Source organism: Stigmatopora nigra, chromosome 19 (genome assembly GCF_051989575.1).
Source record: "Stigmatopora nigra isolate UIUO_SnigA chromosome 19, RoL_Snig_1.1, whole genome shotgun sequence".
Lineage (NCBI taxonomy): Eukaryota > Metazoa > Chordata > Actinopteri > Syngnathiformes > Syngnathidae > Stigmatopora > Stigmatopora nigra.
The window spans coordinates 2,301,056-2,324,958 of NC_135526.1; the positions used below are offsets into that span (position 1 = coordinate 2,301,056).

At 42.1% G+C, this 23,903-nt stretch overlaps 2 protein-coding genes across 3 annotated transcripts in view; one reads left to right on the forward strand and one right to left on the reverse strand.

The window, feature by feature from the left end:
* Positions 1 to 2,733, reverse strand: eral1 (Era-like 12S mitochondrial rRNA chaperone 1). The gene is made up of 11 exons (XM_077741289.1): positions 2,498 to 2,733; positions 1,891 to 2,049; positions 1,698 to 1,825; positions 1,541 to 1,618; positions 1,429 to 1,475; positions 1,299 to 1,360; positions 1,119 to 1,231; positions 782 to 1,054; positions 568 to 717; positions 419 to 499; positions 1 to 351 (listed from the first exon to the last, which is right to left on the reverse strand). Exons 1-11 carry the CDS (start codon positions 2,601 to 2,603, stop codon positions 223 to 225), a joined length of 1,326 nt encoding a protein of 441 aa, XP_077597415.1. The 5' UTR covers positions 2,604 to 2,733; the 3' UTR covers positions 1 to 222.
* Positions 2,238 to 23,903, forward strand: part of fam222ba (family with sequence similarity 222 member Ba) — a 25,905-nt gene continuing 4,239 nt past the window's right edge. The window contains exons 1-6 of one of the 2 annotated variants that reach the window (XM_077741287.1): positions 2,238 to 2,264; positions 2,975 to 3,107; positions 5,404 to 5,560; positions 14,772 to 14,898; positions 18,774 to 18,866; positions 21,611 to 21,738. In XM_077741287.1, coding sequence (XP_077597413.1) covers positions 21,657 to 21,738 — 82 coding nt within the window. In that variant the 5' untranslated portion in view covers positions 2,238 to 2,264; positions 2,975 to 3,107; positions 5,404 to 5,560; ... (1 more) ...; positions 18,774 to 18,866; positions 21,611 to 21,656. Of the gene's footprint in view, positions 2,265 to 2,313; positions 2,454 to 2,974; positions 3,108 to 5,403; positions 5,561 to 14,771; positions 14,899 to 18,773; positions 18,867 to 21,610; positions 21,739 to 23,903 lie in introns of those variants that run through there. The other variant, XM_077741288.1, reaches the window with a different exon arrangement.

Consider the following 23,903-nt stretch of genomic DNA (forward strand, 5'->3'; position numbering starts at 1 on the left):
TCAACGTTTCATTTGTTTTTAATGGGTAATTAGGGGAGACAAATGTAAATAAAAGGTTGCCAGATATTTTTTCAAAGCAAGTTTCAGAGGGAGAAATACATTGACAGATTGACTTCATCATCAAGAGTATTTTTATGAGAGTCTGGTTATTGGTGGATGGAACGAAGAGAAAAGCGTCAGGCTCGATCCCGTCTGTCTTTTACGGCATTTATTTGGAGTCAATCACTTCGCTTTTTTCATCTTAACTGCGAGCTTCAGGTTGACCTGTCTGAGGAAGAGGCGGGTCAGCCGATCGCTGGTGTCCTGGGCGATGCGGGCTATCATCCCACCCGCCGTGCCGATCACCATCCTCTGCCAGATAAAAAAAACACATTGACGCCCAATCCATTTTGGAGAAAGTAGTGCGATTGGAAAATACCTGGTGAGTTTCTTTTGTAGTTTGAAGTTTCACCAAAATATTGATCTGTCCTTTTTCATCCGCGTCCCAAACCTCTATAAACTGCAAACAAGAAGTCATGTAAATGATTGACATGGCTCAAAATTAGATTTACGTCATCGGCCAATCACCTGCGTGACGGAATAGGGAACTTCTTGCGGCAGGTGCTCCAGCAGATTCTCCCTGATGATGTTCATGCACATTTCTTCTGGATTTTGATCGGTCAGGACCTCGCTGTGATACTGCCACGCCCCTGATTTGGCTCTCATCATTAAGTAGCTCTAGAAAAAATAAAAATAAATCAACACTGAATGCTCATAACCCCCAAAAATGCTGCAGCCAAACCTTAAGCGTCTCCACATCTTCTGCATCCAGAGACGAGAGCATGAAGACATCCTTGAAGCCAGGCCAGCCCTTTTGGTCCTTCAGCGATTTCATCCGTTCTTTGGTTGAAGTCGACGACTCGGCGCCATCGTCCCGCTCCTCCGAATCCGGCGCCTTTTCCGTCCGAAGGCGATCGATGGCCGATCGGACGCGAAGTTTACGTCCGTTGACCACCCCACATGTCAGCTCGGCCGTGATGTTGAGAAGTTTGTCCTTCATCTTCAGCTGGTCTACCTTGAAGTTGAAGAGTCAGACAATTAAAAACATGTTTCAGTTGTCCTGCAGACTTGGAGCAGACCTTATTGAGGACCAGGATGGCCGGGACGTCGGGATGTTGTGACAGGCATTTAAGGATCTCCAAGTCCAGCCTCCTGCTTGTCCATTTATCCGACACGTCTACCACGATGGCCACTGTGAATAGACGCTTACCGTGAATGAACTGGGACATTTGGGTCAGAATTTTCAAATGCAGTCGTACTTAAGTCGGCCTCTTTCACCGTGCTCCAAGGATCCAAAAGCAAAGATTTTTCAAGCTGGTGTCTGTCAATGGGAATGAGAGTCACCCTCCAAGAAAAGTACACATGATCAAATATGGCTAGCAAATGTACCTTTTGACTTTTGATTGGGTAGTAAAGCCCGGGGTGTCGAGTAAAATCTAAAACACAACAGCTCAGATGTGACCTTTTAATGGGACACACGGGAATGGACGCAAAGTCTTACAATCTGGGTATCGTCCTCTGTTAGGACCCCCAGGGCACGTTTCCTCGTAGTGTGTACTTTCTTGGACACGGCGAAGACCTTTAATGCAATAATATGGTATCAAGATATAGAAAAATTGTATCATAGCACTTAAAAATGCAGGTTGAAATGAAGAGACCTTTCTGCCAAGAAGCTGATTGGACAAAGTGGATTTTCCAGCATTGGGAGCACCAATTATGGCTACTTTCAGAACTTTTGCATGTTCAGGCTGATTTGGATGTCTCAGTAGAAGACACATTTGTTCACCTGTAGCGGAATCACAAAATTGGGTTAATATGACAGCAAGATAATCCCAGTCTTGAAGAAGTTACCTCTGTCTGGAGGCACTGATGCAGGAAGGCGATAAGTGCTGCTGTCCACTTGGCTGTCGCTGTCTTTCAGCAATCCGCTTACAAATGTGTCAGATGTGATGGAGCGAGTAGGAATGAAGCCAATCAAGTTGCTCCTCCCGCACAAACAAGCAGCATTTCCTGTCAAACCAATATCATTTTAGAAAAAAAATCATAATAATAATAACATAGAACTGGAACATGCACTATCAGTTCTATAGAAAGTACTACACTTGTGGAAGTTCCAACATTGTCCACAGGAGGGCACTGAAACGCCTTTTCGTTGTCGGATAGACTTTGAAAGTGGCTTCGATTTAGAATATAGATACTACTAGTTTGCATGCACAGCGATGAAGGTAAATTATGTTGATATATGTTTTTTGCTAGGTGAACAGTGATGATAGATCCATTAGTATGCTAAACGCGGAAATAAACTAAGTGTGGGTGTCATATAAAACGTTTAACTAAGATGTGATGACATCCACGTGTAAAATTGGGCTCCGATGTCGCTCGGAAAATCTAGATAATGTTCGATCTCGATGAAGGTAAGCTTGAGTCACGTTATACATGAGAAGGATAAACCACTAACCTGTGGTAAGAAACCATTGCGGTTGTTGTTGTCTGACAGGCACGATAAGTCGTCTGGAGACGAGATCCGAGCTTCTAATAATTCGCCTACACACTCTGAAAGCCATTATACTTTGTCAGAAACCTTTTCCAAAGAATAGGACATGTATAGACGTCCAACTAAAATCCGCGTCGCTGTTTTTCCTTCTACAGAAACGTCACCAGGGCGCAGCCATGTTTATTTGACCAACGAGTCGAAAATTCCTGTTTTGAGACCGTATTTAAAATTGCATCACTGCTCTCTAACGGCCATTTTTGGAACTATACGATGTAAACAACTGACTAAAACAGTTTTTAAAATGACTATTATATTTTATTACTGCATTACAGAGGTGTGTCACTGTTGTCCAAAATGGTAAAATGGATCATACTCATATTTTCATACTCATTTTTGTTCTTCCAAAAATTAATACTTTTCCTTTTGGCATATCCGTTTTAGGGACGACCATAATTTGCTTCAGAAGTTGGACGAATACACCATTTGAAAAACAACAAAGAAAATGTCCAATATTTCCCAGTAACTCTCTGAGGAACGCTTCAAGCTCACTTCAGTGTGCACCTGTCAACAGCAGGTAGGCTTCACAGATCCTAAAATAAGCATTACACTCTCACGATATCACATTGCACAAACAAACATCTGCTGAATTTTAAAACGGATATCAGCCTTTAAAAGCTTCCTTTATGTTCCCCCAGCCATCCTCAGTCACCCGTCAGTGACCTAAACAAATCATGACAAAAAGTTCCGTGTCATTGCGAGAAAAAAAAGTTATTTTCATTAGCTCCGCTTAACGGCGGCCGAGCAGATGTCTCCTCAGAGTCCAAAACACGCCGTCTGTTTGTTAGTCCTGGAGGACTCGCTCAGCGTGTGGCAAACACCTCCAGTGGGGAAGGATGATGAAGCATATCAGGTAGCTCCCAATCTGTCATCATCAAACACTAAAAGCTCTCCGAGCGGGACAAAATAGAGCTTTTAAAAGAATTCAAGGGTATTTAAGGATCAGTCAACTTTGCCTTTCTCTATCCTCATTCAAGGCCTCAGGCTGGACACATATCTCCCAAAACTGCATTAGTATTAAAAGTAAAGCATCCTTTAAAAAAAGAGTCTACCATCCATTCAATGTAATTACATGTCCAAAAATGGGCGTCGTCGTCTTTTACACCCCGCTGTTAACACGGGTTGGGATTAGCTACACGGTAACTGGCGGCGTCCTCCTTACTAATAAGAGCCGTCTGCTCATGAGGAATAACAAAGTTCACGGAATAATAAGCACATGAGCCACAGAGGCATGTCAACGGGGAGCGGAGGTGGAAAAAAAAAAAACAATGTGTCAGAGCATCCATCACGCCGTGATTGCATTGAGAGGCGCGATGCTGCACAGCTGGTTGGCTTTCCTTCCTCCTCCTCGCACATTCTTAACAGATTAATGAACACGTACGTGACTTTCGACGGCGGGCCTCAGACATCCGAGTGCACATTCGGCAATCACGCCATTATTAATTTTTATTTTAAAGCAATTGAACCTCTAAACAATGGGTGGAGAACCTTTTTGACAGACAGAACCATAAACAATTCATATTTTCTATTGTTATTCATTGAGAGCCATACTCAGAATTTACTAGAAGTAAAAATACATGAAAACTTGTGCATTTTTAGTCATTTCACTGCCTTTAAAGTAGAAAAAGTCCCAGAATGATGTTGACAAAATTGCTACCATGATGCTAATCAATGGCAAAAAGGTTTAATTAAAAAGTGGAAGATTAAAGCAACTCTAGAGGTAGTGTCCAGATTTTAGCTCACAGTTTAGCAGAGAGCCATAAGCACCCATCAAAAGAGCCACATGTGGCTCCCGAGCCATAGGTTCCCTACCCCTGCTCTAAACGAAGCATATAGGTCGCACTCACGCTCTGATTGTACAATCTCTTTCACAGCGAGGGGATCAAGTAAAGACTTCCAATCGATGGGACTTGTCTGCCGAGCCAATCAATAACGCCTGGCTTTGAAATCATCGCTCATGTCGTCGGTGAATATAAAAAGCATAATTGGGAACAGCGTTCTTTTGACATCCCGTATCGACGTGGGCTTTGCTCTGGAGGAATAGAGTAGCATTCTGCATCATTAACTTTGTATTATTTCCTGATGGAGCTGGCTGCTCCCCACCTGCTGAACTTTAAGCGCCGCGTGTGATTGGGCTTTCATGCCGCATTTTCCTCTTCTTTCACTCGCTGATGTGGAAAAGGAGGCCCTGCTCCACGAATTTAGTGCCGGCGTTAACGTACGTGTGCAGATTGGGGGTTGTTTTGCGGAAGGGATTCTTGGAAAAATATGGATCTTTTTTAAAAGACAAAGGGAAAAAATGCACGTCTATTGAAAGAGGAGCAAAAGAAAAAAAATACTCTTCAGTAAAATGAAAATAAGGCTGGTCCTGGACATGACAAGATGATTTAACAAAGGACAGGCGTAGGCGCAGACTATTTATATAGGAGTAAATAGGACACAAGCGGAGACTATCAGTGGCTAAGCTGGCCTATAAAAAAACAATTATTACAAAATAAAAGCAGACATGCACCCTAATAACAAGCTAAATATGATGATTTTTTTAAAAGTGACTCATTTGCATTGACAATGATAGATGGGAAAATTGATTTTAAATGCTTATTTTCAGGGCCTAACAATTCCAGATTTCTGTTTTCTCTCTTTCTGATTGCACATGTCAATACTTCTGCACATGTCGTGTCTTGCACAAAAAAAATCATATTTAGTGACATCAGCTTTTTTTGGATGTCTATGACAGCCAAAGAATGAAACAAGACTTTTTTTTGTTTTGGTGAGATGCACATGTTAAAAATGTGTCGTGTCCCTTTAACTAGAGTGCAGACGTATGCATGTAAGGCGCATGCGCCGGAAGTTGCTGCCGCAGACAGCAGCACAGCAGTGATTCGGCAACGCGCAGCGACGGGAGGAAATCTGTCCCTTTTCAACCATGGCTACCGACTAAAAGATGCCTTTCGCAGAGGTGGACGGTGGGTAAGTCAACGCCTCTTTGTCACACTTTGTCTGTTTCGCCATCTCGCTCACAGGCCGGCTGCGATCGGGTGCATATATTTGGACAAAAACGCCGATGAGGAGAGTGCAACAATGGGACTGACTGTGTACTATACATACGTTTGAGACCTGCTAGGTTAGCTAGCCCGGAGCTGGTCACTCTTTTTTTTTAACTCTACAAGCTGATTCTACTAATCTTTATCGTCATTTCACCTTGCAATGCAATCGTGCTTAAAAGATTGAATGAAATCGCTATTGATTTTGAAAGTGATCTAAAGATGCCCTGCTAGTTCTTGTGACAACATTTGTGAATTGACGACCATTTCCCTACTAAAATCAGCCTGATCCCATTTCTACGGTCGTGCCCCCTTTTGCGTCGTCTCCTGTGGTTAGAGTTGCTCATGCTATTCGTGTCAAGGCTTTATTTAGCCCCAATTAAGTTGTTTGCGCGTATCGGGGAACATGTTGGCTGCAATGATCTCGGGGAGCAGTGAGGAGGTTTTTTTCATCCACCTGCGAAAGCAAGTGTTAAAAGGTGATAACAAAAGGTTGACGTCACTGGGCCATACGTCAACCTCACAGGAAGCGGAGTGAAGAGATGACTCTTTCAGAAAGAGTCAGTGATGAGGACTATTTTATTCTATTCACCACGGCGACTAATGGTTTGCGTCTGGACAGAAGAGGTCTGTCCCTGATCAAATTTGGGCTATCCTAAGGGCGCACTTAACTAATGGGATCCAATCGATGTTTCTGCCCCCCATCTGAGTCTGATCTTTGCACCGTGGAATGTTAATGCTGCTGCTGTTGTTTTTTGGGGGGCTGCTCGGAGTCATGGGGAATTATTCCTAACACTGGAGTATGGCTGGATAATACAGAGGAATGCTTTCCACAAGGTAAGTGTGTGCTTTGAGATCTGTTTGGTCATTGTGTTAATTGATGGGGAGGACTCAGAAATGACTTTCTGCATGGTATGTACTTTCCCAGATCTAGTTTCCAACTGCTTGTCGCCCTACCCAAGATGGCTGCCAGCTACGCAGAAAAAGGGAGCGCTTGTCGCCCGTCCAAAGACGATGATAAATGTTCTGACTAGTTGTTACTCACTGGACTATGCCTGGATAATGGGAATTATTGGCTGCCAATGATGGCGAGAGACCTTAGAGCGAATGGTCGCTGGATCGGGGGTCCCTTGCCCTTAATGGCAGATAGTTTAAAAAAAAATTATAACTTATTTTTACATTTCAATGCACAATAACAATGGTTACTTATGTGACATTATAGTAAGCTTGTAGGATGTGCAAAAGTAGAGTTTTACAATATATATTTTTTCCCCAGTTCCATTCACCATAGAGCAGATAATTAAATTTCAGAGCGTGTCGTCGGGGAAACTCAGCCCCCCAGACTCAGTGCAATTATCGAGCAGAAGGAAGCCTTTTTGCAACGGGGTGCTATGTTTCCCAGCGCAATGAAGATTAATTAGGTCTTAGAAACAAATGACTGTAAGGCCTCTCCCATCTGTAAAGTGCTATAATGTCACCTCTACCAGAATAAAGTCTTTCCAGTAGCTACTTGGGGACTTTGTGATGCTTAAAAAACCTTACATTGCATTGCATTCCCATGCATATTTGCGGTTCAGTGTTTGTAAATTTGCTTATTACCCACATGTTTTTTTTGCAGGGAAAAATGGTGAAAGGTCAAAGGTCGAGCACGATTGTTTTCAGCAAGGTCCAATTTGGTTTTGGAGACAAAATTTCATCAGTGATTATTATAGGGTTTAAATATTATATAACTTGGTTAAAAGTTGAAATTCATATCCCAGGATGAATTGGATGTCAAGCCCAGTTAATGCAGCCAATGAGATGTTTTATTGCAATTTTTAGTAGCAAGCCTTCTATAAAAAGGAGCCAATTCAAATTTCGGATGACCTATTGGGATGTAAAGTATCACAATATATCACCATATGGATAGATTGTCGCACCCCACCCGAGTTAGCACGCGGCATTGAGTGTTTTCCGACTTGGAATGAAGTCGGATGATGATTTGCGCATTTGCTAATCAACTAAAAAGCGAGCTGACAAGGCTGAATGTCAGGAGCACCTGGCTCATTTGTTCATGTCAGGCTGGTCAGCATACTAGAAAATGAGGGCTCTCCACCAAAGGGAAATACCGCTCACTCGCTGGCTTGTTCACTAGTCATGTGCTGACTCTTTGACCTGTCACCACGAACCCATAGTCTTTGCTTGGGGGCAGAAAAGCAAGTTTGACTTGAGGTTTTCTTGCCAGCCGCTGACAAATGAATTGGAATGTATTGATTTACAGCGTAGGTAGAACAGCCTTATCTGCTTTTTTTTCCCCAAGTGTTTCTGATGTGTGTGAAAAGATGGCCTGGTGGTAATGAAAATAAATATAAATGGCATGGAATGCCAAGGCTTCGGACATCAGTCATGGGCAATCTTATCAGCTTCTGAAATTTGCTTTGCTTTGGATACAAACAAAAAATGATTTATGATCAACTGCCATTTTTTTCACAGCTTTATAGTACAAGTGACCCGATTTTATGAATTAAATCAATCAAAAATAACTGTGAATAACCCCAAAATGTTAAATTTGCTTGTTTACTTTATCAGTCCTGCTAATTTAAAACGTTTTTATTTAAGCTTTATGTTGCAGAATAACAATATAATTCCTAACTGCAGTTCTAAGTGGATAATCTAAAACCCCGCTTTATTAAATTGGTGTCAGTGGCTACGTTTACATGGGCAAACTGTCTTAATCTGTCTGAATCTGGATTAAAAATAAGATCAGATGAACTTTTTGCATAAAATTATTAGAATTAATTGTAGAACAAATCAAAGCCACTTCTATGTCCATTTCTATTCTGATTTAGATTTTTTTAATCCAAGTAAAAAGTGTCCACTCCATCATACCCATTGCAAAACTACGAAAAACATCACAAGATGCAAAAGAATGTCAAGAACTTGCAATCACAGTGGGGTCATTATATACCATTGATTAGTCGATAGTCCCATTCCCTCCCCCGGTTAGAGCTGAATAAAACTGCCCGTGTCTTTTTTTTCCAGAAGGAGCACGATGAAAGTGCAATTTGAATTGGAAATATGCAACCAGCCTCTCTCCACAATCCTCTTTCCCCTGCAGGGGCTAGTGGATGTTAAATCTCTAGCAGGTGTTGCTTGGGAATTTTATGTGCATATATAGGACTTTTTTATTCTCCATACCTTGGTGTTTTTTTTTTTTTTTTTTAAACAGGTTGTCCCCATATTCCCTTTTTTTCCAGGCGTGTCCTGGCTGCTTTGTTCTGTGGTCTCAGGTCTTGTTTGAAGACATTATGAACATTTCAGGAAGTCAGAAATGTGGGAGTGTACAATCCTTGCAAATGGCGCCATCGTGCATAATCAAAAAATCCATTGTTTCATCTGTTTTGAGTAGTGGAAACATTATTTTTGATTGAAAATTTTCCAAATACTAACTTGGCAATGGCTGCCATAGACTTTAATAGACGGAAAGGATTGGGCGTCCATTGCTGTTAATGGCAGGATGCAAATTCCTTGTAAATATGCGTTTTGAAAGCAATTATTTGGTTCAATGTTCACTATATGACAATTTTAAACATTTACAGCAACTATTGACAGATATCTGTAATATATACAGTAAAGAAGCCAATTTTGTGAACCCATTAATCGACTCATGGGCTTTAGACGGCTATGAAAATAATGCTATGTGGCAGGCCTACTTGCAAATTGGTTGTTATGGCTACCGTGGCCCAGTTGTGCCTTAGCCTGAGAGTAAGGAAATGACCCCAAGGGCTCCAGGCAGGTCATATGCCTTTTCATTTGGCTTTATCCAAATGACTGCAGGCACACTTTGTGCCTTCCTTCCCCTGCAATACGTGTCAGCGCTGCTTTTGATTTAATTTTCGCAGGATTTGCATCCCCGGCTGGCCCGTTCCAATTAGTGGGAGGGGGGTAAAAAGCTCTGGTCTTTCCGAGTAGATTGCGCCATCAACAAACCCCAAGGCCTATAAGCCAGAGAAGCAAACAAGCACTACCAATGAGGGCTTTTTAGCAATTGTTTAGTCTTCATCTGGAGGGCCATGGCGGAAGAATGCACGGCTCGCTGTGACATTGCCGGCGGAAACGACAGCCGTGGCGGCGGGAGGCATCTCGTTGGGATCGGCCTCCGCGGAGACGAAGGAGTTGTTTATCTGCCTCCATCGGCAGCCCAGGAGCAGGCCACATTCGGCTATCTTTTCGAAGCCCGAGATAAGGCCGTCTCAATCTGATCATTCGGCTCCTGCACCCCCTCAAAGTCAGTCTAATAAGACCCTGTCCCGAATGACATCCTGGTTGATGTTAGTATCTGTTATTGCGGTTTTACAGTCTTTTTTGCCGATTGTATGTATTGGGATGGGCGGGGTTAGAAGGCTCTGAGGACGACCCGGTTTGCAGGGTCGCATAGAATGTCCTGACAAAGCAGCAGTAAAGCTCAGACGAGATACGCATGTGTCATACTTGGCACAAACGTCAGATAAGGCTTCCGGGGATTAGACGAAGGGGGGGAGGTGATGGAAAAGGCTGCTGGCTAATTGGGCTTTATTTTTAATATTTCAAATGCTTTGTTGGGGAATGGATGTCTTCATTGTTGGGAGTTTTGGGTTTTTTGGATGATTAATGCAAACCAAACAATTAACGAGTGGGATTTGTGTCAAATTCTAAGCAAAGTAAATCTAGTACATCGTTTTAACCAAAAGTAGTTGCATTTAGACTATACTTGGTATTTAATTTGCATGTGAAAATATAACAAAATGGAAAATATTTGCATTTTGGGGGGATTTTTCCCAGTTCTTTGACACGCAAGTTGTTGTCACAGTTTTGCCGGGTTGGATAGAGCTTGACTGGGCCATCTGTTCCAAACGGTTTCTTATCGTGTGGTACATTCAGAGCTTATAACTTGGTCATATTTTCCATCATAAATCAGCTCAATCTTATCATACATTTGTCTCTTCTGTTTATGTCTTGTATGCATAGATTAAAAAAATAACAAAACGTTGCAACTCATTTTAGAAAGACTGTATATTGTTGTTGGAATATGAAATGACTTAAAGTACCATATAAAATGTCAATATTGCACAGCGTTGTAGATAAGTAGTTTCTTGTTATTTTTGCAAGAATGGGCCATCTCAAAAGGCTTTGACTGGTGGAGGAGTCTCCATGTCAGGGAGCTTCTTTGACGCCAGCGCAGAGGTGAGGAGGCAGTTGGCCCTTCGCCGTGACCCCTGGCGGCCCTGAGCGTGTGGGTGTGTTTTGATTTTTCCGCATGCGTCTATGCGGGCGGGCGAGCGGCACTTAGAATGGGGCTCTTTATAACCTCTCACCCTCTAGTCCTGTTTGCAGCCATTGTTGGTCGCAGTGAATGCTATCTGCGTGCCTTGAAAAGTAACCAGATGACATTCTTCCTGTTGTTGGAAAAGGCCCCGGGTTGTGTTGTGAAAAGCCGCTGAAAAGATAGGCCAAGATTGTGACCTTCGTATGGACAATCTCTGGCAAGATGGGCCCTTTGAAGCCATCGAAAAACTCCATTTTAGTCCCTCTTGAGGGCTTCGAATGTCGTCCATCGGGGTCCAAATTCCCGGACAGGGTATGAAAATAGAGATTTTTCAAGTATGACAACCAAATTGATGCCTAAATACAACCAAGTTAGCCTTCAATAACGCTTTTTTTGTTGAAAATTTTATAGTATCTCAATTATTGTCAGCAATGGGCATCCAATCCACTTAAATGGACCAATTCTAGCATTATCTATTATGAGAGCCTTTTAAAGAATTAAGTATGTGCCACCTGTATGTTTTTTTTAATATTTGGGTCACATTCCTCACTAGTGTCTTAAAAGCCCCCCCATTTTTTTTACCAGACGGAACCGACATGCCACAGAAAAGAAAAGCCATCAGGTTCTCTGGGCCCCTTTTGTCCTCCATCTTTCAACGATAAATGATTGGCATATCTCCTGCCATTTCCCCTCTTTGTTTGCACCCTTTCAGTTGGCCAGCAGATAATAAAATTGACCATTATGTGCACCAGCACGCAAAACCACAAGCTTGTTTACAAAGGAAGCATTGAGTTAGAAAAGGAAAATGTCAAGTTTTATCACGCCACTGCACAACCATTTTACATCAGGCACAAAATATACCCTCAAGTCGCGCCTTATCCATAGAATGGGATGGAAGTATGAGTGGTGGGAGGTAGGGAGGGGGTCTCCCATTTTTTGAAAGACATTTTTCTAAGTATTCATATGTAAGGAGTCCCGAGGCAGGTCATGTTGCCGTGTGACGGCCTCGCCGATCTCCTCGCTTCCCAACTCTCGTCGTGGGGATTCCAGTGTCGGCTTTCTGTAATGAATAGCCCCCCCAACCCCCGGTCCAGGTGCTTCTCGGCTCCGATCCGGTCCTCCCGTGTATATAGAAACGTCCGGTCCGGCGCCAAAACAAATAGAGCTTTAATCACGGCGGCGAATTTTAATGCGGCGCCGCTGACGGAGAGCTTATTGGTACGCGGACTCGGTTGGTTTAGTCGACTTTGTGTCAAGCGCCATTCCGCCGGCGTGCGTCCCGCGCTGTTTAGCGGCGCTGGCGGCTCTGACAGATTGCCGTCCCGATGGGGAGATTTATCCAGCCAGGACTGCCAAAGGCACTGACACCATCATTAGGCTTTGATCAGCTGCAGTCTGCCAGAGGAAGAGTCATATTCTTGATCTAATTACTCGCAGACATTTCAGGCAATGGAAGATGTGATTTAACCTTTTCTCAGAGGCTATAAAAGGAAGCTGGGTTAATCTTCCCGGCAACCTCCTTTCCACATAAGGGGGAGAGTGCCTTAAATTTGCCTTTTGTGTGAAACGGCCAAAAGCTAATGTGGTGCTACACTTTCTGCTCCGAGTACTTTGAACTCGACCTGGCGGGGTGCAATCGTTGACTGCTATTAGGGCGACCCGTCGACGATTGACGGCCTAGATGTCCGATCCATTTTGTTGCTTCATTTGCCCGTCTTGGTGCAAAAATTGCATGTCTAGTGCTGTCAATGGCATGCAAGATCATACGCCCAAATAAAATAGATGTCTATTATTGTCCATCAAAATGAATTAAAAACAAAACAATAACTTTATAGTTTTATTTAGGGCATTCATTTAGTTTTTGTTAACAATGCATTAAATGCAACAACCAAAATTCACTTTAAAGTTTTATTGGGCTAATAACAAATAGTTTTTCTGTACTTCATTAATATTTAAATTTTATTAGTTTCGAAATGTATTCATGAAATTAGTCATGTTTCCTTATATGCAATTAGATGTTAAAGTGTCCGCTTCCTCCAATTGGATTTTCTACTTTATTTTATTTTATTTGTCAGGCCTTTGGTTTCCCCACTGCTCTCTTTTTCACTTTGCGGAGTGATGACTTGCGGAGATTTGATTGAAGAAATAGATTTCAACCACAACGGAGGGCTTTGGGTTAATCAGTCAAACCTAGTTAAACAATTCTTTGGACATGAAGAGATTAGTCTTGCCGGCCCCGAGCTCACCCGAGCCTTTTCTCCCAAACGCCGGCTAGGCTTTTAAGGCCAAAGGGCCACAGGCTGTGGCCCGACCCGACCCAGCCCACTCCATGGAGAGTCACACACACACACACACATACCCACAAACCCACCCACCCACACACACACCCACAAGCGCAACCCTCGGCATGCTCCATTGCATCCGAATCCCCCACGACTCTTCTCTCGCCCTTTGTTACGCAGCACCATCGCTGTGATGGATTAGCAAATTAAATGCGGACCTTTCTACTCACGGCCACTTTCTTTCCAAAGTCTTGTGCCCCCCGTACCTATTCTCACCTCCAAGCTTTTAACCTATTTTTCCCCACACTGGCTGCAACATTGGACTATATCTGAAATCTCAAATCTTCTCACCCAATGTGTTTTTTTAATGGGCGATAAAATATTCTCAACCACTTTTGCATGAGTTTCACACACTGTTTTTCACCATGTTGTTTTTAAGCCACTTTTTGCCTGATTTACTGCTTAACACAAGCCAATTCTCTCCTTCATCTACTCTCCTTTGGAGGTTAGACCACTGTGCTCTGAAAGACCCCAATTAGCAAGACTAGCGGGCCTCCTGGAGGTCACTCCCAAGCATTGGTGTGAGAACAGAGGGTTTGGGGAGGGTCATAAACAACCCCGAGTGATGTCAGAGAGCTTCAGTCGGATTTAGAAGACAAAAAGTACCACACGTTAATTTATTTCTCGTATTTTCTCGCATATACATTGTATTTGTCGCAAAAAAAAAGACTTGACATGCACGAAACACCATAACGCAACACTTTAAATGCTGAACAACATTTATTTTCATGTCTATGAATGGAATTCAAGAAAAAAATTAACAGTATTTTGCCTAAACCTCGCTTTTGCGCCTGCTATTTTACCTAGGGATGACAAAGGGTACAGCTTATATTTGGAGGGGGCTTATATGCAAGAAAATACAGTATTTATTTTCTTCTTGCTTAAAAGGCAAATGGTACATCCATTCGTCATTAGCTCCAAGGTCTCCTACTTTATCAAGCCACGTCTGGTGTCGGCTATCTGGGCCTTGATTGATGGCGCTGTCCTTATTGCAAGGAACGGGGGTCGATGGCAGAAATTTGCTGCCGGGTGCATTAATGCTCTGTTCGATGGCGTAGACCTTTTGAGCGTGCCTCATCAGTCTCGAGTCATTGGATGGCCGCTGGAGATCCTCGCGAGGAAGTCACAGCAGGATATGTAAAGGACTCTTATCAGCTGAGCTAATTCCATGACTCATATGACTGCATTCATTTTACAGGGGAGAAGCCATTTATTATTATGGACTTGGGTTGACTTTATACAGGGCTCAAGACAGTAGTAGTACTTTGACTGGATGAGCGTATTGATCCGCTATTGAAGATTTATGCGTTTGGTCTCTCCTATATCGTCTAAAAAGATAACAAGGTCATAGTCCGACCTCGTATTATACATCATAGTCATATGACATGCTCAAATTGAAGTCTTTCACAGGAATGGATGTCGATTACATTTAAAAAGATAAACTATTAGGAAAAATATTGCTGTGATTTGTAGCTGATTTTTATTATTTTTTTCCTCTCTTCTGGCTGTAGTGCTTATGAAGAAGTCATCATTCTGGCGCCATGACAACAGAAGTACACAACTGAGCGCTTGTGTGGGCCCATAGTTCAACAGACTGAGGGCCCTTAGAGGACCAGATGTTCCCATGCAGACACAGAGGTGAGATGTTTACCATGCTTTCTCCGTGTTTGCTTCCCTTTCCAAAGAGTCATAGGTTGGCTGACCGTTGCCCGATGCTCCCGAAACGGCGTGCGTCGGAGGAAGAGCCCACAGCCAAAATTCAACCGCAAACCAATTGGACGAGATAACCACAAATGTCCTACAATTGGCCACTAGAAACACTGACTCTATTCCACTTGTGAGGAGACCGGAATTAGCCGAGGGCTAGACAGAATGTCAGAGCTTGACCTTCCCCACCTTACGTAGGAAGGAGGCAGATCGGCATCTATAGAACAGTGGAGGATTTTTAATCAAGGCTTGCTACTTTTTTTGCGGTTCCCAGTGTAGCAAAATACATTTGCACGGTCCTCCCAAACAAAATCCACTCGACATGTTCGCTGTTAAACGATAATTTAACTGCATGGTGAGTGGAGAGTGGCTTGTTCAAGGGAGGCCTAATAAATGTCCCTCTGTCAGGATAACACAAAGAGAGGTTTTTCTGCATTAAATTCCCACTGTTACCTCAGGGGAGGCTTTACTGAATTTAATTGATTGGACTTCACTGGGCTACAAGCTGGAGTCTTTTTTTCTTGGGAAAATAAACCAAAAAGCTCGAAACATAGTTTTAATCCTATTTTAGCTGTTGGCCAGGCGATGTAGCGGAAGGTAGACATTTTTATCTCTTCAGTTTTCTTTGCTGCGGCGACCAGTTTGTCTATCCCTATCCTTGACATGTTATTGGAGCCCATGATGGTAAAACCTCGACAAACTTGGCTCCTCCTCTGACCCACATTCAATTTCATATTCCATTTTGCACGATAGAGTCGACTAATGTTTTCCAGTGAGTCAGATGCCGGAATCTTTAACTTAGCTTTCCACTATGCAGAGGCAAACCGTTATATAAATTGTTTTTATTGTAAAATTTCAATAAGTATGGATTTGTGCAGGTCTTTTTTAAACATTCTTTGAGGAGATACTATCCGTTAATGTATAAAAACTTACAATTGACAGACTTTAAACCCTATTTGGGATCATTTTAATTAGTCTGTAGACTAGGCATCATCACTAATAGTAATATGGTACTTGTGAGTGGACAGGGCATCGTTTTGTGTTAAATAAGTAGTACGTCAGTAGGAAAGAACTAGAAATGGAGGCGGTGCGTGAGGCATTTGTCTCTGTGTGCCTGTGTGGGAGAGAGATTTGTGGAAACAGCTGCATTGATACACTTGTTTATAGAGCACTCCAAGCTGAGATGTAAGCCGTGAGAACACCTGGATACCAGGGAAATAAATAGTAGGCCAGGCCATTGGTGCTTTTGGATTTTTACCAGGCAAAATGCACAATCCCACTGCTACTTTTCCTTTTAATTGGAGCCTTAGTTTGTTAATAAAGTCTTTCAAGTGCTGTATTTGAGCAAGATGATCCATGTGTGAGGAAGGCACACAAAATGCAAACAAATTAAAATAGTTCCAATTTCGCATTCCTCTGCCGCCAGGAAAAGATTGACAGCTTTTTCCTTGTCACTGGGCTGTTATAAAAGGGCGCTTTTGAAGGGCTTGTAAAGTTTTTAGGGTGACACCTTTTTGGAACTTTCACGAGAGATGTTACTTCTAAAGTTCTGGGATGGATTTCCGACAAAAATCGCCAAATTGTGGGTAATAATGTCCCCTTAGAAGCCAGGAAGAATATTCTTCTATGTGAAGAATTGAATTTGGTGCTAATGCATGGTCGTATATTTGAGATGTTGACCTTGTACTTGCACTAGGATTATGCAGTTCGTAAAAACGCGTCAAAGTTGTAAACAAGTTTTAAAACACGTGTCTAAAGTGTCGCGATTATATCAGGCAGATTCTCGCTCCCGCACATTGAGAGACTCAAGGCGGCGTAACATCTGTTCTTCCATGTTGTTGTGAGCACGCTTTTACCGTTCCCCGAACCTGGCAAAGTCTGGCATCTGATACCATGTGACTCAGCTCATTGTTGTCTACTATGACTCTTGGATACTCGTGTGTGATGATAACATTCAAGTAGGAGTAAAAGAGTTGAGCAAAAGGGCTATTTTCACTTCTAATTGCAATGATTCACTCTTCAAATGCAAGACATTTTCAGTCAAGGAAACCTTAGGTTAGACCAGACGTGGGCAAACTACGGCCCGCGGGCCACATACTGGCCTGACTTAAAATAATAATAATATCTATATTTTGTTTGCATTTATTTGCAAAATATCATCAGCTACCCCATAAAAAATCCTAACATAATCTTGACATGAAATGTTCAAGACATTTAATCTCTGGTATAATCTGACTGCATCGCCAGGAAGATGAAAGCAGCAATAACATTCACGCGTGTCATGTTAATCTGGGAGAGATCTGTTCGGGTTCCTACAAGGTGGAAAATTCTTCAAGATAACAAATCATCTTGCAGCAGCATTCATTTCCGTGTTCTGCCACTATCTGCTGTCTGTGGGAGTCTGAGATTTGGGGGATTTTAATAGGCTATTACATGAAGGTCTTGGAACATTTGATTTGGAGACGCTTGAAAATGTCAAATTGCAGGCGGGAGAGGCCAATCGTTGGAAATGAAGGAACCATTAAAGCTTGCAAAAGCAGAAATTTGCTCCATACACACTCACATTTTGCATTTTTTGGACACACCCATTATTGTTGAAAAGGGGAAATTAATACAACCGTTCATAGTGTATTTCACCATTTAAATGTATATAATTATCATTGAAATCTACCATTGCACACATTGTGTTGTTATATTACATCTTTTTTTAATAAGTTAGTAACTTGCCCTTTAAAGACTTTAAAAATATTCAATGTTGAACGTAAGTAATACAAAAAATTGCAGAATCTCTTTAATATATTTTCCATTGTTAACTGCCAAATAAAACTTCACAAAAAATATACTTTATATTGAAGAATTGGTTGCAGTATTTATTAAAAAAACATTTCTACAAATAATTTGAAAAACTAAATATGTCTATCTATTGGCCAGGCATATTCTGAGAAAACATAAGCACATGCACATTTTTTTCCACTGATAAGCATTTTTATTGTTTACATCCAAACGAGACTCCCGCTTTCCAATGTTTGGGCTTCCAGGCTACAAATGGAATGTCTCTTAGCTTTTGCTTTTTCTTTTTTATCCTATTCTCATCTAAAAATGATGCCATGAGCCCTAATTTCTGATCAGGTGATTGGATTTACGACTTCCCTAATATAATCCAATTCAACTGTGTAAAAAAAGCAGTACTTTTTCTTGTTAGTTCCTCAAAGCAAAGACTTTTTCCCGATTAATGAAACTTTGTTACAAGCTCACGTCGCCGCTGTGGCCTTCTACTCGTGCCCATAAATTCTTCACAAGCGCCGTTGTTTGGAAATGCCCGAGCGAGCAAGGTCATATTGATGTTTTCATTTCTCGTTAACATGCTAAAGACACCAATATCTTTTTTCCCTTCTTTTGACAGAATGCTTTAGCAAAGTTTACACTTCTGTCTGCTCCTTTTCTTTCTTTCCTTGACTTTTCCACAAAGCTGGCTGGCACAAAAAAAAGTACTGTCATATTTCTCCGTGCGAAAATCAACACTGAAAGTTACATTGAAGTTTTTTTTTGCTAGTTCTATTTCAGACCTATGACCTGGGGGTAAACATGCAATTAAAGTAGCATCCGCCTGTTTTTCCCCACCACTCTCCTCTCCTCTTCTCTCTAGCAGCGGTTTCTATAAGCCTTGGAAGAAAAAAAAGAGGGTGACGCAGCACTCCTAATTGCTTTTGCATTTAATTGGCATGGAAAGCTGCAAATATTGCTCCAATAATATGGTCTAAAACTATTTTGCTGTATTTAAAATGCTATTCTTTATCTTTTGGTAGGAATGCTGCTGGATTGAACTTGCTGGCTGCAGAAGAAGACGGTGCTAGATGTCCAATGCATTCGGACAGGGAGGTTGGCAGCGACTGTTTAAAGTATGGAAATTGAGTTTTTTTTTCTTCTTGTTAGTACATTGCTTGGGTATTGGAACAGTACGTTTTTGGTAAAAATTTGTGCCTGGGATCCAATACATATACATGTACATCGATGTTTCAACTTTAAATATATATATATATTTTTTCAAATAATTATAAGGGAAGACATGATAATTGAGGGATTACCCTAGTTTCGCTTTTTTCATTACTGCACCTCTCGTAATAAGCTACTTTTTTTATTAAAATAAAATGCGATATAGGTCAGGTTTCCTGGGAACAATTTGACGCAGCATCCACAGCTCCCGCTTTTCTTTGTTGTTGTTTTGGCATTATTGAACATGCGGGCCTCACTCTCATTCGCACCATGTTTATGTCTTTCTGTAAGTAGCCCATGGCCACTCGCCACACCACAAAACCCCCCCCAAAATACTCTGAGAACCTGACAGTCTGCGCGGGGCTGATAGCGAGAGATGCCTGGCTAAACTCCACCAAACCAATTCACGCTTAGTTGGCTCGACTTGTGTATCTGCGTCACAAAGGCTTCTAAACCGGCCCCCGTCTGGCTTCAGGCTTCAGACCCTAAGGAGCCCCCTCGCCTAGTGGTCAGAGTCCAATCCAGAACGAGAAGAATCTCTCAACCAATACCGACGACCCCCTGCAGGTCCTCCATTATTGCCCCGTTTGTTTGTTACGTTGCGCCGATCAGATGTCACGCTATCTTTGCACCACCTTGACGGGCGGCTGTAAAACCAAAGCCGACCGTTGCGGAATCGTGACATGGGTAGACGTACTACTAGTTGCCGTGACAGCGGCCGCCGATACCGCCGGAGTGTCAGCTGGGGCATTACCATAGGCTGACCTTTGCCGCCGCACTCCCCACTGCAGCGTTTTCTGACATTCAGGAGCGCCTTGGGGGAGGAGCTATGCCCCTGTCGGCCGTCTGCGCCTTCCCTTAACAGACGGTACCGGCTTACCCCGCCGTTTTATTCCTACACGACGTCCGTCAAAGCGGCGGATTTGATATGTGGTTTTCTATCCACCCACCCGACAGATTTCCGTCGTTATCTTTATGTGAGATCTCGGCACGCCGGCGAATAGGAGCTAGAAATCCTCACATGTACCTGAACTAGAAAAAAAGAATAACATATCAGAGCAATTACAGTTAACGCGTAGTGACACAGCGAATCCAGAGCGAGGATTGCCGCCATATGGCGCTCCAACCCGTAAATCACAAGGCAGAAAAGGCGCCCTGGCCCGGAGCGCCTCCGCCGCGTCACTCGCTGCACGAATCTAGCTACTCTGCCCCCGTGGCCCTCGGTGGCACCCCGAGGTGCGACACCCTCAGATGTCTGCGTGGAAGCGGCAGCTTCATTAAGACTTGTTTTTCCCTCCTCTCGCCGGGAAGATTTAAATGAGCTGTCGTCCTGACCTTTCTGGCGACTGCTTTTTTTTTGAAAGCCAAATGCGCCCTTCCCCAAAGCTGCCACCTGCCCTTTCTATCCTTCCACCTCTCCGTCTCACTTTGTCACCCTTCCCCGAGCTTGTCTCTTTTCCCCCTGCAGGGGGGCAGAGACACCTTTAAGCCTTAGGCGGCACGCCAAGGTTGTTTTGTGGGTAATTGCCTTCCCCGGTAGATTGTTTGTCTCGGTACGCTCGCTACACTGGCGCTGTTAAAAAGAGAGGGCATCGAGTCTTTAGACTTCATTTGCTTCCTGACTCTTCTTTAGTGCTGATTAAGCAAGCATCTGTGTTAGTTGAGAATCCGGCAGTAAGACAAGTGGAGTGTGGATAACGTTTCTTTTTTGCCCGTCCATTGCGTCGGGGTTATTGCACTGAATGGCAGACATTTATTAAAGCGGTCCTCGTATTTAGCCGGGATGGGCTCCGGCGCCCTCCTGCCATGAAAGAGGAATAAATGTTACAGTCGCTCTTTTCAAATGGAAACATTTGGATATGGTCATTTTTCTTAGTACATTTGGGGCGTCTACCGGCCTGCCATTAGATGGATTGGATTAGATAACTTTATTCATCCTGTATGTGTGTTGCTGAAATATATATATATATATATATATATATATATATATATATATATATATATATATATATATATATATATATATATATATATATATATATATATATATATATATATATATATATATATATATATATATATATATATATATATATATATATATATATATATATATATATATATATATATATATATATATATATATATATATATATATATATATATATATATATATATATATATATATATATATATATATATATATATATATATATATATATATATATATATATATACATATACATACATATATCTATATAAGCACATATATACATACACATATACACATACATATAGACACATGTAAACATATACACATATACACATATACACATATACACATATACACGTATACACGTATACACGTATACACGTATACACATACACATCCATATAGACACATATATACATAACACACAAAGAATGGCGATCCTCGTGGAGTCAAGTGGTTAGCGGCGTCAAATGTCACCTGACCCGATGCTCCAGGTAGCAATCAGCGTGTAATTGAACAGACTTCTTAAGGCGTCTACCCGTGGAGATGACTTGCTTGAATTGCCAGCGCTTGTGTATTGCTAAGCAACGCCCACTAACCTCCTTTTTTCTTCCCCTTTCTTTCTTTCTTTCTTTCTTTCTTTCTTTTTTTTGACAGTGTGAGGAGAAGCGTGCTCCCCATGTTGCATTAGTGTCTGTGTGAAATGCTGGCCTGTCTGCCAGGGCCAGGTGAGCTCCCCCTCCAGCTTCTCCCCCACACGCAGATGAACACTGGACTTCAGAAATGTAAGTTAGAATGACCCCCCTTCCGTCAAATTTGAATGAATTTGCACATCACTCCAATTTTAATGATGGGAAAAAGTTTCAGTCATTCTTTAAACATTCGCAAAATGCAATTTGTCACCTGTTTTTTCATGCACGTCAACGTCATCAGAAAGAGCCGGTCGTCATGTAGCATGCTTTTCTAATCAGTCACTTGTCAGACACAGATTACAGCTCATGCTGTGATCCATTCAATCCTTAAAAAGTCCTTCTATTCCTTCTTGTGAGGACTCGACGTGACCCATTTCTAGAGTTGTTTTTTTTCACCCCGTTGTAAAATGCTCCAGCTCATCAGGACTGTAATTTCAGAATCCCAGTAATCAGCCAACCCCATGGGAGATCAGCAAGCATGGGGGGGAGTCTGCTAAGTGCCGGCGTCTGTTGCCTGGCTCATGCAGGATTGTGACATGTTCTCGTCATCGCCGCTACTGTTTTCACACGTTTTTGGTTCAAAAAAATTAGTAAATGAACAGAAAAAGCCGCTCAAAATGAATTGAACCTCCAAAATTGTCAATAGAAACCAATGAATTAAAGCAGGATTATCCTCCATTAGTTACAAAAATAGCACCAAAGCAAATTCACCAATTCCTGGTAATCTGGCAGTCCAAAATGAAATATAGTTTTGGGAAAGGACATTTAAATAGTAGCTGAGTGCTGCAGAAACCTTTGCCACTTTTCCCCTCTCACTCTATTTTTACCTAAAGCTCCGGAGCAGGCCGCTTTGCCGCAGCTTAGTTTGCGCATAAGAGACGTCGTTTAAAAGTTACGACTAGCAGGTTGCTGTCAGACGCAAGGCCGGAGCAGCTGATCTATTTATCTCGAGGGTTCATTCGCCTTTTCCCAGATGACAGCCGCGAACGTGTCAATGTTTCTGCTTCTGATTGGAATTTTGCAATTTCCACTAGCAGCACCCCGTGCCGCATAAAACACGTTTAATAACAACAGTAAGTTAATTTTTTTTCTTTTTTAAAACCCTAATGAGAGCCTGCTGACTTGGCACTTGTGTGCCAACAATGGGGTAATTAATACAAGGCCAAAGTAGCCCCTCCATTGGAGAACGTGCTTAGCTGGAGATCTGAGATGATGCGCCCATCGCCACCAGCAGCCGCCTACATACTTCACTCATATCCTCATTAACCCTCCCTTGATACTTTAAGCCCTTCAATTAATCCCGGTTTGAGGTGAAGGCTGAAATGCTAATCAGCAACATTTTCCAGCACACAATCTACAGAGCAGCCTTTTTTTCATCCTGGTCTAAACAGGGGATTTTGGAAAATGGATTTCTAGCCTTTTCTTCTTAGTTGATGACATTTTATGTCTTAATTATCCAACATTTCGCAACCAAAAGATGCCTAGCTCTCCTAAATTCTAACAAAATCACGACCCACTTAACATCCATAAATGTCAAATTTGCCACAGGACATTTTTGAACAGTTGATCTTAACACTTAAGTTTTCACTGTAGTGTTCAGAAAAAATGACGTGACCTGGCGTCGTTGCAGAACGGCGCACCGATTGGACCACTTGACATTGAAATTAATATGACAATATGAGTCTTCCATCAACTTTGACAATGAGAATATTAAATGGTAGCCTTGCAAGCAAGTCTGTTCTGCCCGATGGATTGATTCGTCCTACTGTACCGCCGTCTTGGCGAGTGTTCTCAAGTGTCCAATCACTCAGGCAATCGTGAAAGAGGCGGTAGCTGTCGATAGATCCGCATCTGACGTTTACTTGAAAATACACTCAATTCCCTTTTTGAAAGGAATGCAAAGAATGCCATCAAAAGATTTTTCAGGGAGAAAGAAACTATATCCTTGCTCTTTCTTTACCCAATATGTCATACTTTGGCTAGATGGAGAAAGAAACTATATCCTTGCTCTTTCTTTAACCAATATGTCATACTGTGGCTACATGGAGAAACAAACTATATTCTTGCTCTACCTTGAACTAATATGTCTTACTGTACCTAGGGATGCTCCGATGCTGATATACTCTAAATATAGCCGCCTCGGGGCCCGATATTGAGTTTTAGATCGGCTGTATATTTTTTAAAGGTTCCCCCTACGGAAAAAAGACATTTCCCAGATGGATATATGGAGCAATTAACCTGGCATGCCATGTTAATAA

Excerpts from the sequence above, each read along its gene's own strand:
- eral1 (XM_077741289.1), bottom strand. The coding sequence starts at position 2,603 with ATGGCTTTCAGAGTGTGTAGGCGAATTATTAGAAGCTCGGATCTCGTC. Across the intron at positions 1,619-1,697 it reads ATCAGCTTCTTGGCAGAAAG|GTCTTCGCCGTGTCCAAGAA; the intron begins GTCTCTTCATTT and ends ATTGCATTAAAG. Across the intron at positions 500-567 it reads TTCCCTATTCCGTCACGCAG|TTTATAGAGGTTTGGGACGC; the intron begins GTGATTGGCCGA and ends TCTTGTTTGCAG.